Source organism: Oncorhynchus keta, chromosome 21, assembly GCF_023373465.1.
Source record: "Oncorhynchus keta strain PuntledgeMale-10-30-2019 chromosome 21, Oket_V2, whole genome shotgun sequence".
Lineage (NCBI taxonomy): Eukaryota > Metazoa > Chordata > Actinopteri > Salmoniformes > Salmonidae > Oncorhynchus > Oncorhynchus keta.
This window is the reverse complement of record NC_068441.1, coordinates 54638868-54655411: the sequence shown is the minus strand read 5'-3', so window position 1 is coordinate 54655411 and position 16544 is coordinate 54638868. Positions and strand designations below refer to the sequence as shown.

General features: G+C 38.5%; 1 protein-coding gene across 1 annotated transcript in view; it reads left to right on the top strand.

Moving 5' to 3' along the window:
• Positions 1–16544, top strand: part of atp2b2 (ATPase plasma membrane Ca2+ transporting 2) — a 245556-nt gene that overhangs the window by 92254 nt on the left and 136758 nt on the right. Inside the window, exons 4-5 of the mRNA XM_052474241.1 lie at positions 2278–2535; positions 14783–14908. Coding sequence (XP_052330201.1) covers positions 2278–2535; positions 14783–14908 — 384 coding nt within the window. The remainder of the gene's footprint in view (positions 1–2277; positions 2536–14782; positions 14909–16544) is intronic.

Below are 16544 nucleotides of genomic sequence, written 5' to 3'. Positions count from 1 at the left end.
ACACTATATATACACACACATAAATATATAGATAGACTGTACTAATACACTGTATATATTTATATTCCGGTCCCCGACATTGCACTTCTGATATTTCTTAATTTCTTTATTTTTCTGGATTGTGTGTAAATTGTGTTTTGTATTTATATGTTTCATTGCTAAATATTATATTATAATAATATGATATCATTATATATTACTGTACAGTTTGAGCAAGAAACACAAGCATTATATATTACTGTACAGTTTGAGCAAGAAACACAAGCATTATATATTACTGTATACAGTTGGAGCTAGAAACACAAGCATTATATATTACTGTACAGTTTGAGCAAGAAACACAAGCATTATATATTACTGTACTGTTGGAGCTAGAAACACAAGCATTATATATTACTGTACTGTTGGAGCTAGAAACACAAGCATTAGATATTACTGTACTGTTGGAGCTAGAAACACAAGCATTATATATTACTGTACTGTTGGAGCTAGAAACACAAGCATTATATATTACTGTACTGTTGGAGCTAGAAACACAAGCATTATATATTACTGTACTGTTGGAGCTAGAAACACAAGCATTAGATATTACTGTACTGTTGGAGCTAGAAACACAAGCATTAGATATTACTGTACTGTTGGAGCTAGAGACACAAGCATTAGATATTACTGTACTGTTGGAGCTAGAAACACAAGCATTAGATATTACTGTACTGTTGGAGCTAGAAACACAAGCATTAGATATTACTGTACTGTTGGAGCTAGAAACACAAGCATTAGATATTACTGTACTGTTGGAGCTAGAAACACAAGCATTAGATATTACTGTACTGTTGGAGCTAGAGACACAAGCATTAGATATTACTGTACTGTTGGAGCTAGAAACACAAGCATTAGATATTACTGCACTGTTGGAGCCTGAAACACAAGCATTAGATATTACTGTACTGTTGGAGCTAGAGACACAAGCATTAGATAGTACTGCACTGTTGGAGCTAGAGACACAAGCATTAGATATTACTGCACTGTTGGAGCTAGAAACACAAGCAGTAGAGATTACTGCACTGTTAGAGCTAGAAACACAAATCAAATCAAATGTATTTATTTAGCCCTTCGTACATCAGCTGATATCTCAAAGTGCTGTACAGAAACCCAGCCTAAAACCCCAAACAGCAAGCAATGCAGGTGTAGAAGCACGGTGGCTAGGAAAAACTCCCTAGAAAGGCCAAAACCTAGGAAGAAACCTAGAGAGGAACCAGGCTATGTGGGGTGGCCAGTCCTCTTCTGGCTGTGCCGGGTGGAGATTATAACAGAACATGGCCAAGATGTTCAAATGTTCATAAATGACCAGCATGGTCGAATAATAACAAGGCAGAACAGTTGAAACTGGAGCAGCAGCACAGTCAGGTGGACTGGGGACAGCAAGGAGTCATCATGTCAGGTAGTCCTGGGGCACGGTCCTAGGGCTCAGGTCCTGTTTGGTAGAACACAATGCTGTGTGGTAGAACACAATGCTGTGTAGTATAACACAATGATATGTAGTAGAACACAATGCTGTGTGGTAGAACACAATACTGTGTGGTAGAACACAATGCTGTGTGGTAGAACACAATGCTGTGTGGTAGAACACAATGCTGTGTGGTAGAACACAATGCTGTGTGGTAGAACACAATGATGTGTGGTAGAACACAATGCTGTGTGGTAGAACACAATGCTGTGTGGTAGAACACAATGCTTTGTAGTAGAACACAATGCTTTGTAGTAGAACACAATGCTGTGTGTTAGAACACTGCACTGTTGGAACTAGAAACACAGGCATAAGATATCATTGTCATTTTGAAATGTGTGTGTGCATCTAACCTCTCTCTCTCTCTCTCTCTCTCTCTCTCACTCTCTTTATCTCTTTCGCGCTCTCTCTCTCTCTCTCTCTCTCTCTCTCTCTCTCTCACTCTTTCTCTCTTTCGCCCTCTCTCACCCTCTCCCTCTCTCTCTCTCGCTCTCTTTCTTTCTCTCTTTCTCTCTTTCTCTATCTCTCTATCTCTCTTTCTCTCTCTCTCTCTCTCTCTCTCTCTCTCTCTCTCTCTCTCTCTCTCTCTCTCTCTCTCTCTCTCTCTCTCTCTCTCTCTCTCTCTCTCTCGCTCTCGCTCTCGCTCTCGCTCTCTCTCTCTCTCTGTCTCTCTCTCTTTCTTTCTCTCTCTGTCTCTCTCTCTTTCTGTCTCTCTCTCTCTGTCTGTCTCTCTCTCTTTCTGTCTCTCTCTCTCTGACTCTCTCTCTCAGCCTGTGGGACAGCGGCGGCGGGTGCGGAGGATGAGGGTGAGGCCGAGGCTGGCTGGATAGAGGGAGCAGCTATCTTGCTGTCTGTCGTGTGTGTGGTTCTGGTGACGGCCTTCAACGACTGGAGCAAGGAGAAGCAGTTCAGAGGGCTGCAGAGCCGCATCGAGCAGGAGCAGAAGTTCCAGGTGGTCCGAGGTGCTCAGGTCATCCAGCTCCCGGTCGCTGACATCGTGGTCGGGGACATCGCACAAATCAAGTATGGTACGTATGGATGCCACAGAGCAGGGCTGTACAACCCTCTCCCTGGAGATCTACTGTCCTGTAGGTTTTCAGTCCAACCCTCTTCCTGGAGATCTACTGTCCTGTAGGTTATCAGTCCAACTCTCTTCCTGGAGATCTACTGTCCTGTAGGTTTTCAGTCCAGCCCTCTTCCTGGAGATCTACTGTCCTGTAGGTTTTCAGTCCAACCCTCTTCCTGGAGATCTACTGTCCTGTAGGTTTTCAGTCCAACCCTCTTCCTGGAGATCTACTGTCCTGTAGGTTTTCAGTCCAACCCTCTTCCTGGAGATCTACTGTCCTGTAGGGTTTCAGTCCAACCCTCTTCCTGGAGATCTACTGCCCTTAGAGCAACCCTAACCTCATCCCCAGACTACTGCACACAGCACATATAAGCCTGAATTTTATACCATAGAATTTTATAGTGGGAGTGACCTCACTGAGTAAAGAATTTGTCATTTAATTTTAGCCAATCGGTTCCCTTGGCAGCATCTTAGTGGGAGTGACCATACAATTATATGGGAGTGACCTCACTGAGTAAAGAATTTGTCATTTCATTTTAGACTGCTGGACTTTGCTCCAACTGGAGGCAAGACAATGGGAGGGTTAAGGGGTAGGTGGTGAGAGACAGGATTTGTTGGTAGATTAAACCGATGAAGCCAATGCCTATCTCTCGCAGAGAGTTTCTCCCCTCTGTTTATTTGCTAACAAAGGCCAAGTTTGATTTGTTGGTCCGCCACACTGTTTGCGCATTTGGGGTCGGAAGTGTCTGGGAACGAGATTACCCATAATCCTCACAGCATCCATTAGAGTATTCGATCTGGAGGGCCTGAGTACGCCTGGTTTTCAATCAATTGATTGACTCTACTCACCTGATGTTCCAGGTTTGATCCGTCCCTGATTAGTAGAAGAGAGAGATGTTCACGTTGAATGCGAGCTTGCCTCACTACGGTATAATATATATTACCACAAAGACACATGGCTGGGAATCAGACAGGATGCTGATCATATACAGTATAATATATATTACCACAAAGACACATGGCTGGGAATCAGACAGGATGCTGATCATATACAGTATGCTATATTACCACAAAGACAGATGGCTAGGAATCAGACAGGATGCTGATCATATACAGTATGCTATATTACCACAAAGACACATGGCTGGGAATCAGACAGGATGCTGATCATATACAGTATAATATATATTACCACAAAGACACATGGCTGGGAATCAGACAGGATGCTGATCATATACAGTATAATATATATTACCACAAAGACACATGGCTGGGAATCAGACAGGATGCTGATCATATACAGTATAATATATATTACCACAAAGACACATGGCTAGGAATCAGACAGGATGCTGATCATATACAGTATAATATATATTACCACAAAGACACATGGCTAGGAATCAGACAGGATGCTGATCATATACAGTATAATATATATTACCACAAAGACACATGGCTAGGAATCAGACAGGATGCTGATCATATACAGTATGCTATATTACCACAAAGACACATGGCTAGGAATCAGATAGGATGCTGATCATATACAGTATGCTATATTACCACAAAGACACATGGCTAGGAATCAGACAGGATGCTGATCATATACAGTATGCTATATTACCACAAAGACACATGGCTAGGAATCAGACAGGATGCTGATCATATACAGTATGCTATATTACCACAAAGACACATGGCTAGGAATCAGACAGGATGCTGATCATATACAGTATAATATATATTACCACAAAGACACATGGCTAGGAATCAGACAGGATGCTGATCATATACAGTATAATATATATTACCACAAAGACACATGGCTAGGAATCAGGCAGGATGCTGATCATATACAGTATAATATATATTACCACAAAGACACATGGCTGGGAATCAGACAGGATGCTGATCATATACAGTATAATATATATTACCACAAAGACACATGGCTAGGAATCAGACAGGATGCTGATCATATACAGTATAATATATATTACCACAAAGACACATGGCTGGGAATCAGACAGGATGCTGATCATATACAGTATAATATATATTACCACAAAGACACATGGCTAGGAATCAGACAGGATGCTGATCATATACAGTATAATATATATTACCACAAAGACACATGGCTGGGAATCAGACAGGATGCTGATCATATACAGTATAATATATATTACCACAAAGACACATGGCTAGGAATCAGACAGGATGCTGATCATATACTGTATAATATATATTACCACAAAGACACATGGCTAGGAATCAGACAGGATGCTGATCATATACAGTATAATATATATTACCACAAAGACACATGGCTAGGAATCAGACAGGATGCTGATCATATACAGTATGCTATATTACTACAAAGACACATGGCTAGGAATCAGACAGGATGCTGATCATATACAGTATGCTATATTACCACAAAGACACATGGCTAGGAATCAGACAGGATGCTGATCATATACAGTATGCTATATTACCACAAAGACACATGGCTAGGAATCAGACAGGATGCTGATCATATACAGTATAATATATATTACCACAAAGACACATGGCTGGGAATCAGACAGGATGCTGATCATATACAGTATAATATATATTACCACAAAGACACATGGCTAGGAATCAGACAGGATGCTGATCATATACAGTATGCTATATTACCACAAAGACACATGGCTGGGAATCAGACAGGATGCTGATCATATACAGTATAATATATATTACCACAAAGACACATGGCTGGGAATCAGACAGGATGCTGATCATATACAGTATAATATATATTACCACAAAGACACATGGCTAGGAATCAGACAGGATGCTGATCATATACAGTATAATATATATTACCACAAAGACACATGGCTGGGAATCAGACAGGATGCTGATCATATACAGTATAATATATATTACCACAAAGACACATGGCTGGGAATCAGACAGGATGCTGATCATATACAGTATAATATATATTACCACAAAGACACATGGCTGGGAATCAGACAGGATGCTGATCATATACAGTATAATATATATTACCACAAAGACACATGGCTGGGAATCAGACAGGATGCTGATCATATACAGTATGCTATATTACCACAAAGACACATGGCTGGGAATCAGACAGGATGCTGATCATATACAGTATAATATATATTACCACAAAGACACATGGCTGGGAATCAGACAGGATGCTGATCATATACAGTATAATATATATTACCACAAAGACACATGGCTGGGAATCAGACAGGATGCTGATCATATACAGTATAATATATATTACCACAAAGACACATGGCTGGGAATCAGACAGGATGCTGATCATATACAGTATAATATATATTACCACAAAGACACATGGCTAGGAATCAGACAGGATGCTGATCATATTACCACAAAGTCACATGGCTAGGAATCAGACAGGATGCTGATCATATACAGTATAATATATATTACCACAAAGACACATGGCTGGGAATCAGACAGGATGCTGATCATATACAGTATAATATATATTACCACAAAGACACATGGCTAGGAATCAGACAGGATGCTGATCATATACAGTATAATATATATTACCACAAAGACACATGGCTAGGAATCAGACAGGACGCTGATCATATACAGTATAATATATATTACCACAAAGACACATGGCTGGGAATCAGACACATGGCTGGGAATCAGACAGGATGCTGATCATATACAGTATAATATATATTACCACAAAGACACATGGCTAGGAATCAGACAGGACGCTGATCATATACAGTATAATATATATTACCACAAAGACACATGGCTGGGAATCAGACACATGGCTGGGAATCAGACAGGATGCTGATCATATACAGTATAATATATATTACCACAAAGACACATGGCTGGGAATCAGACAGGATGCTGATCATATACAGTATGCTATATTACCACAAAGACACATGGCTAGGAATCAGACAGGATGCTGATCATATACAGTATAATATATATTACCACAAAGACACATGGCTGGGAATCAGACAGGATGCTGATTACATTTACATTTAAGTCATTTAGCATACGCTCTTATCCAGAGTGACTTACAAATTGGTGCATTCACCTTATGCTGATCATGTACAGTATGCTATATTACCACAAAGACACATGGCTAGGAATCAGACAGGATGCTGATCATATACAGTATAATATATATTACCACAAAGACACATGGCTGGGAATCAGACAGGATGCTGATTACATTTACATTTAAGTCATTTAGCATACGCTCTTATCCAGAGCGACTTACAAATTGGTGCATTCACCTTATGCTGATCATATACAGTATGCTATATTACTACAAAGACACATGGCTAGGAATCAGACAGGATGCTGATCATATACAGTATGCTATATTACCACAAAGACACATGGCTAGGAATCAGACAGGATGCTGATCATATACAGTATGCTATATTACCACAAAGACACATGGCTAGGAATCAGACAGGATGCTGATCATATACAGTATAATATATATTACCACAAAGACACATGGCTGGGAATCAGACAGGATGCTGATCATATACAGTATAATATATATTACACAAAGACACATGGCTAGGAATCAGACAGGATGCTGATCATATACAGTATAATATATATTACCACAAAGACACATGGCTGGGAATCAGACAGGATGCTGATCATATACAGTATAATATATATTACCACAAAGACACATGGCTAGGAATCAGACAGGATGCTGATCATATACAGTATAATATATATTACCACAAAGACACATGGCTGGGAATCAGACAGGATGCTGATCATATACAGATAATATATATTACCACAAAGACACATGGCTGGGAATCAGACAGGATGCTGATCATATACAGTATAATATATATTACCACAAAGACACATGGCTGGGAATCAGACAGGATGCTGATCATATACAGTATAATATATATTACCACAAAGACACATGGCTGGGAATCAGACAGGATGCTGATCATATACAGTATAATATATATTACCACAAAGACACATGGCTGGGAATCAGACAGGATGCTGATCATATACAGTATAATATATATTACCGCAAAGACACATGGCTAGGAATCAGACAGGATGCTGATCATATACAGTATGCTGATCATATACAGTATGCTATATTACCACAAAAACACATGGCTAGGAATCAGACAGGATGCTGATCATATACAGTATGCTATATTACCACAAAGACACATGGCTGGGAATCAGACAGGATGCTGATCATATACAGTATAATATATATTACCACAAAGACACATGGCTGGGAATCAGACAGGATGCTGATCATATACAGTATAATATATATTACCACAAAGACACATGGCTGGGAATCAGACAGGATGCTGATCATATACAGTATAATATATATTACCACAAAGACACATGGCTAGGAATCAGACAGGATGCTGATCATATACAGTATGCTATATTACCACAAAGACACATGGCTAGGAATCAGACAGGATGCTGATCCTATACAGTATGCTATATTACCACAAAGACACATGGCTAGGAATCAGACAGGATGCTGATCATATACAGTATGCTATATTACCACAAATACACATGGCTAGGAATCAGACAGGATGCTGATCATATACAGTATAATATATATTACCACAAAGACACATGGCTGGGAATCAGACAGGATGCTGATCATATACAGTATAATATATATTACCACAAAGACACATGGCTGGGAATCAGACAGGATGCTGATCATATACAGTATGCTATATTACCACAAAGACACATGGCTAGGAATCAGACAGGATGCTGATCATATACAGTATAATATATATTACCACAAAGACACATGGCTGGGAATCAGACAGGATGCTGATTACATTTACATTTAAGTCATTTAGCATACGCTCTTATCCAGAGTGACTTACAAATTGGTGCATTCACCTTATGCTGATCATGTACAGTATGCTATATTACCACAAAGACACATGGCTAGGAATCAGACAGGATGCTGATCATATACAGTATAATATATATTACCACAAAGACACATGGCTGGGAATCAGACAGGATGCTGATTACATTTACATTTAAGTCATTTAGCATACGCTCTTATCCAGAGCGACTTACAAATTGGTGCATTCACCTTATGCTGATCATATACAGTATGCTATATTACCACAAAGACACATGGCTAGGAATCAGACAGGATGCTGATCATATACAGTATGCTATATTACCACAAAGACACATGGCTGGGAATCAGACAGGATGCTGATCATATACAGTATAATATATATTACCACAAAGACACATGGCTAGGAATCAGACAGGATGCTGATCATATACAGTATAATATATATTACCACAAAGACACATGGCTAGGAATCAGACAGGATGCTGATCATATACAGTATAATATATATTACCACAAAGACACATGGCTAGGAATCAGACAGGATGCTGATCATATACAGTATAATATATATTACCACAAAGACACATGGCTAGGAATCAGACAGGATGCTGATCATATACAGTATGCTATATTACTACAAAGACACATGGCTAGGAATCAGACAGGATGCTGATCATATACAGTATGCTATATTACCACAAAGACACATGGCTAGGAATCAGACAGGATGCTGATCATATACAGTATGCTATATTACCACAAAGACACATGGCTAGGAATCAGACAGGATGCTGATCATATACAGTATAATATATATTACCACAAAGACACATGGCTGGGAATCAGACAGGATGCTGATCATATACAGTATAATATATATTACCACAAAGACACATGGCTAGGAATCAGACAGGATGCTGATCATATACAGTATGCTATATTACCACAAAGACACATGGCTGGGAATCAGACAGGATGCTGATCATATACAGTATAATATATATTACCACAAAGACACATGGCTGGGAATCAGACAGGATGCTGATCATATACAGTATAATATATATTACCACAAAGACACATGGCTAGGAATCAGACAGGATGCTGATCATATACAGTATAATATATATTACCACAAAGACACATGGCTGGGAATCAGACAGGATGCTGATCATATACAGTATAATATATATTACCACAAAGACACATGGCTGGGAATCAGACAGGATGCTGATCATATACAGTATAATATATATTACCACAAAGACACATGGCTGGGAATCAGACAGGATGCTGATCATATACAGTATAATATATATTACCACAAAGACACATGGCTGGGAATCAGACAGGATGCTGATCATATACAGTATGCTATATTACCACAAAGACACATGGCTGGGAATCAGACAGGATGCTGATCATATACAGTATAATATATATTACCACAAAGACACATGGCTGGGAATCAGACAGGATGCTGATCATATACAGTATAATATATATTACCACAAAGACACATGGCTGGGAATCAGACAGGATGCTGATCATATACAGTATAATATATATTACCACAAAGACACATGGCTGGGAATCAGACAGGATGCTGATCATATACAGTATAATATATATTACCACAAAGACACATGGCTAGGAATCAGACAGGATGCTGATCATATTACCACAAAGTCACATGGCTAGGAATCAGACAGGATGCTGATCATATACAGTATAATATATATTACCACAAAGACACATGGCTGGGAATCAGACAGGATGCTGATCATATACAGTATAATATATATTACCACAAAGACACATGGCTAGGAATCAGACAGGATGCTGATCATATACAGTATAATATATATTACCACAAAGACACATGGCTAGGAATCAGACAGGACGCTGATCATATACAGTATAATATATATTACCACAAAGACACATGGCTGGGAATCAGACACATGGCTGGGAATCAGACAGGATGCTGATCATATACAGTATAATATATATTACCACAAAGACACATGGCTAGGAATCAGACAGGACGCTGATCATATACAGTATAATATATATTACCACAAAGACACATGGCTGGGAATCAGACACATGGCTGGGAATCAGACAGGATGCTGATCATATACAGTATAATATATATTACCACAAAGACACATGGCTGGGAATCAGACAGGATGCTGATCATATACAGTATGCTATATTACCACAAAGACACATGGCTAGGAATCAGACAGGATGCTGATCATATACAGTATAATATATATTACCACAAAGACACATGGCTGGGAATCAGACAGGATGCTGATTACATTTACATTTAAGTCATTTAGCATACGCTCTTATCCAGAGTGACTTACAAATTGGTGCATTCACCTTATGCTGATCATGTACAGTATGCTATATTACCACAAAGACACATGGCTAGGAATCAGACAGGATGCTGATCATATACAGTATAATATATATTACCACAAAGACACATGGCTGGGAATCAGACAGGATGCTGATTACATTTACATTTAAGTCATTTAGCATACGCTCTTATCCAGAGCGACTTACAAATTGGTGCATTCACCTTATGCTGATCATATACAGTATGCTATATTACTACAAAGACACATGGCTAGGAATCAGACAGGATGCTGATCATATACAGTATGCTATATTACCACAAAGACACATGGCTAGGAATCAGACAGGATGCTGATCATATACAGTATGCTATATTACCACAAAGACACATGGCTAGGAATCAGACAGGATGCTGATCATATACAGTATAATATATATTACCACAAAGACACATGGCTGGGAATCAGACAGGATGCTGATCATATACAGTATAATATATATTACCACAAAGACACATGGCTAGGAATCAGACAGGATGCTGATCATATACAGTATGCTATATTACCACAAAGACACATGGCTGGGAATCAGACAGGATGCTGATCATATACATTATAATATATATTACCACAAAGACACATGGCTGGGAATCAGACAGGATGCTGATCATATACAGTATAATATATATTACCACAAAGACACATGGCTAGGAATCAGACAGGATGCTGATCATATACAGTATAATATATATTACCACAAAGACACATGGCTGGGAATCAGACAGGATGCTGATCATATACAGTATAATATATATTACCACAAAGACACATGGCTGGGAATCAGACAGGATGCTGATCATATACAGTATAATATATATTACCACAAAGACACATGGCTGGGAATCAGACAGGATGCTGATCATATACAGTATAATATATATTACCACAAAGACACATGGCTGGGAATCAGACAGGATGCTGATCATATACAGTATAATATATATTACCACAAAGACACATGGCTGGGAATCAGACAGGATGCTGATCATATACAGTATAATATATATTACCGCAAAGACACATGGCTAGGAATCAGACAGGATGCTGATCATATACAGTATGCTGATCATATACAGTATGCTATATTACCACAAAAACACATGGCTAGGAATCAGACAGGATGCTGATCATATACAGTATGCTATATTACCACAAAGACACATGGCTGGGAATCAGACAGGATGCTGATCATATACAGTATAATATATATTACCACAAAGACACATGGCTGGGAATCAGACAGGATGCTGATCATATACAGTATAATATATATTACCACAAAGACACATGGCTGGGAATCAGACAGGATGCTGATCATATAAGTATATATTACCACAAAGACACATGGCTGGGAATCAGACAGGATGCTGATCATATACAGTATAATATATATTACACAAAGACACATGGCTAGGAATCAGACAGGATGCTGATCATATACAGTATAATATATTACCACAAAGACACATGGCTAGGAATCAGACAGGATGCTGATCATATACAGTATGCTATATTACCACAAAGACACATGGCTAGGAATCAGACAGGATGCTGATCATATACAGTATGCTATATTACCACAAAGACACATGGCTAGGAATCAGACAGGATGCTGATCATATACAGTATAATATATATTACCACAAAGACACATGGCTGGGAATCAGACAGGATGCTGATCATATACAGTATAATATATATTACCACAAAGACACATGGCTGGGAATCAGACAGGATGCTGATCATATACAGTATAATATATATTACCACAAAGACACATGGCTGGGAATCAGACAGGATGCTGATCATATACAGTATAATATATATTACCACAAAGACACATGGCTGGGAATCAGACAGGATGCTGATTACATTTACAGATAAGTCATTTACATACGCTCTTATCCAGAGTGACTTACAAATGGTGCATTCACCTTATGCTGATCATGTACAGTATGCTATATTACCACAAAGACACATGGCTAGGAATCAGACAGGATGCTGATCATATACAGTATAATATATATTACCACAAAGACACATGGCTGGGAATCAGACAGGATGCTGATTACATTTACATTTAAGTCATTTAGCATACGCTCTTATCCAGAGACTTACAAATGGTACAACATGCTGATCATATACAGTATGCTATATTACCACAAAGACACATGGCTAGGAATCAGACAGGATGCTGATTCACCACAAAGACACATGGCTGGGAATCAGACAGGATGCTGATTACATGATCATATACAGTATGCTATATTACCACAAAGACACATGGCTAGGAATCAGACAGGATGCTGATCATATACAGTATGCTATATTACCACAAAGACACATGGCTAGGAATCAGACAGGATGCTGATCATATACAGTATAATATATATTACCACAAAGACACATGGCTAGGAATCAGACAGGATGCTGATCATATACAGTATAATATATATTACCACAAAGACACATGGCTAGGAATCAGACAGGATGCTGATCATATACAGTATAATATATATTACCACAAAGACACATGGCTAGGAATCAGACAGGATGCTGATCATATACAGTATAATATATATTACCACAAAGACACATGGCTAGGAATCAGACAGGATGCTGATCATATACAGTATGCTATATTACCACAAAGACACATGGCTAGGAATCAGACAGGATGCTGATCATATACAGTATGCTATATTACCACAAAGACACATGGCTAGGAATCAGACAGGATGCTGATCATATACAGTATGCTATATTACCACAAAGACACATGGCTAGGAATCAGACAGGATGCTGATCATATACAGTATAATATATATTACCACAAAGACACATGGCTGGGAATCAGACAGGATGCTGATCATATACAGTATAATATATATTACCACAAAGACACATGGCTGGGAATCAGACAGGATGCTGATCATATACAGTATGATATATTACCACAAAGACACATGGCTGGGAATCAGACAGGATGCTGATCATATACAGTATAATATATATTACCACAAAGACACATGGCTGGGAATCAGACAGGATGCTGATCATATACAGTATAATATATATTACCACAAAGACACATGGCTGGGAATCAGACAGGATGCTGATCATATACAGTATAATATATATTACCACAAAGACACATGGCTGGGAATCAGACAGGATGCTGATCATATACAGTATAATATATATTACCACAAAGACACATGGCTGGGAATCAGACAGGATGCTGATCATATACAGATAATATATATTACCAGACACATGGCTGGGAATCAGACAGGATGCTGATGGACACATGGATGCTGATCATATACAGTATAATATATATTACCACAAAGACACATGGCTGGGAATCAGACAGGATGCTGATCATATACAGTATAATATATATTACCACAAAGACACATGGCTGGGAATCAGACAGGATGCTGATCATATACAGTATAATATATATTACCACAAAGACACATGGCTGGGAATCAGACAGGATGCTGATCATATACAGTATAATATATATTACCACAAAGACACATGGCTGGGAATCAGACAGGATGCTGATCATATACAGTATGCTACTGTCGTGTTGTAATATAATGTGTTCTCCTGTCTGGATGCTACTTATCTGTTTCTGAGTCTCTGAACTGTTTTCTGCTTTGTTATTCTTTTTTAAATGCATTTTATGACTGCGGTGTCATTTAACAGTATCTGTTTTCTGTTCTGTGTGAAGGTGACTATGTTATAAAAGAGTATATGTTTTAAAAAAAATTAAAATAGTATATTTTTTTGTTCCGTTGTTGTTTTAGGTGACCTGCTTCCAACGGATGGAGTGTTGATACAGGGGAACGACCTGAAGATAGACGAGAGTTCGCTAACAGGAGAGTCTGATCACGTCAAAAAAGCAGCCGACAGAGACCCGATGCTGCTGTCTGGTCAGTCAGTCATTTATCGTGATGTTACAGATGTCCTGTGTGGCTCAGAGTGGAGAGCAAGCAATGCTAACGGTCGTGAGTCTGATACCTACTGAGAACACTGTACTACTGTGTATTCACATACTGTACTACTGTGTATTCACATACTGTACTACTGTGTATTCACATACTGTACTACTGTGTATTCACATACTGTACTACTGTGTATTTACATACTGTACTACAGTGTATTCACATACTGTACTACTGTGTATTCACATACTGTACTACTGTGTATTTACATACTGTACTACTGTGTATTCACATACTGTACTATAGTGTATTCACATACTGTACTACAGTGTATTCACATACTGTACTACTGTGTATTCACATACTGTACTACTGTGTATTCACATACTGTACTATGGTGTATTCACATACTGTACTACTGTGTATTCACATACTGTACTATGGTGTATTCACATACTGTACTACTGTGTATTCACATACTGTACTATGGTGTATTCACATACTGTACTACTGTGTATTCACATACTGTACTACTGTGTATTCACATACTGTACTATGGTGTATTCACATACTGTACTACTGTGTATTCACATACTGTACTACTGTGTATTCACATACTGTACTACAGTGTATTCACATACTGTAGGTTGATCTGGATTAAAAACCACATACTGTACTACTGTGTATTCACATACTGTAATACTGTGTATTCACATACTGTACTACGGTGTATTCACATACTGTACTACTGTGTATTCACATACTGTACTACTGTGTATTCACATACTGTACTACGGTGTATTCACATACTGTACTACTGTGTATTCACATACTGTACTACTGTGTATTCACATACTGTACTACTGTGTATTCACATACTGTACTACTGTGTATTCACATACTGTACTACGGTGTATTCACATACTGTACTACTGTGTATTCACATACTGTACTACTGTGTATTCACATACTGTACTACTGTGTATTCACATACTGTACTACTGTGTATTTACATACTGTACTACTGTGTATTCACATACTGTACTATAGTGTATTCACATACTGTACTACAGTGTATTCACATACTGTACTACTGTGTATTTACATACTGTACTACTGTGTATTCACATACTGTACTATGGTGTATTCACATACTGTACTATGGTGTATTCACATACTGTACTACAGTGTATTCACATACTGTACTACAGTGTATTCACATACTGTACTACTGTGTATTCACATACTGTACTACTGTGTATTCACATACTGTACTACTGTGTATTCACATACTGTAATACTGTGTATTCACATACTGTACTACTGTGTATTCACATACTGTACTACTGTGTATTCACATACTGTACTACTGTGTATTCACATACTGTACTACGGTGTATTCACATACTGTACTACTGTGTATTCACATACTGTAGGTTGATCTGGATTAAAAGGGTCTGCTAAATGGAATAGACAGCGGTACTTAAGTACTATTTCAGAAGGTCCGGTCACACAAATTTCCCAGGTGGCAATGGTCTGGATGGAGTAACAAACCACCCACAGGACCACCCCGTGCGACCCCAAACTGTTCACCCCCTTCTTGACAACCTGTGCGACCCCCAAA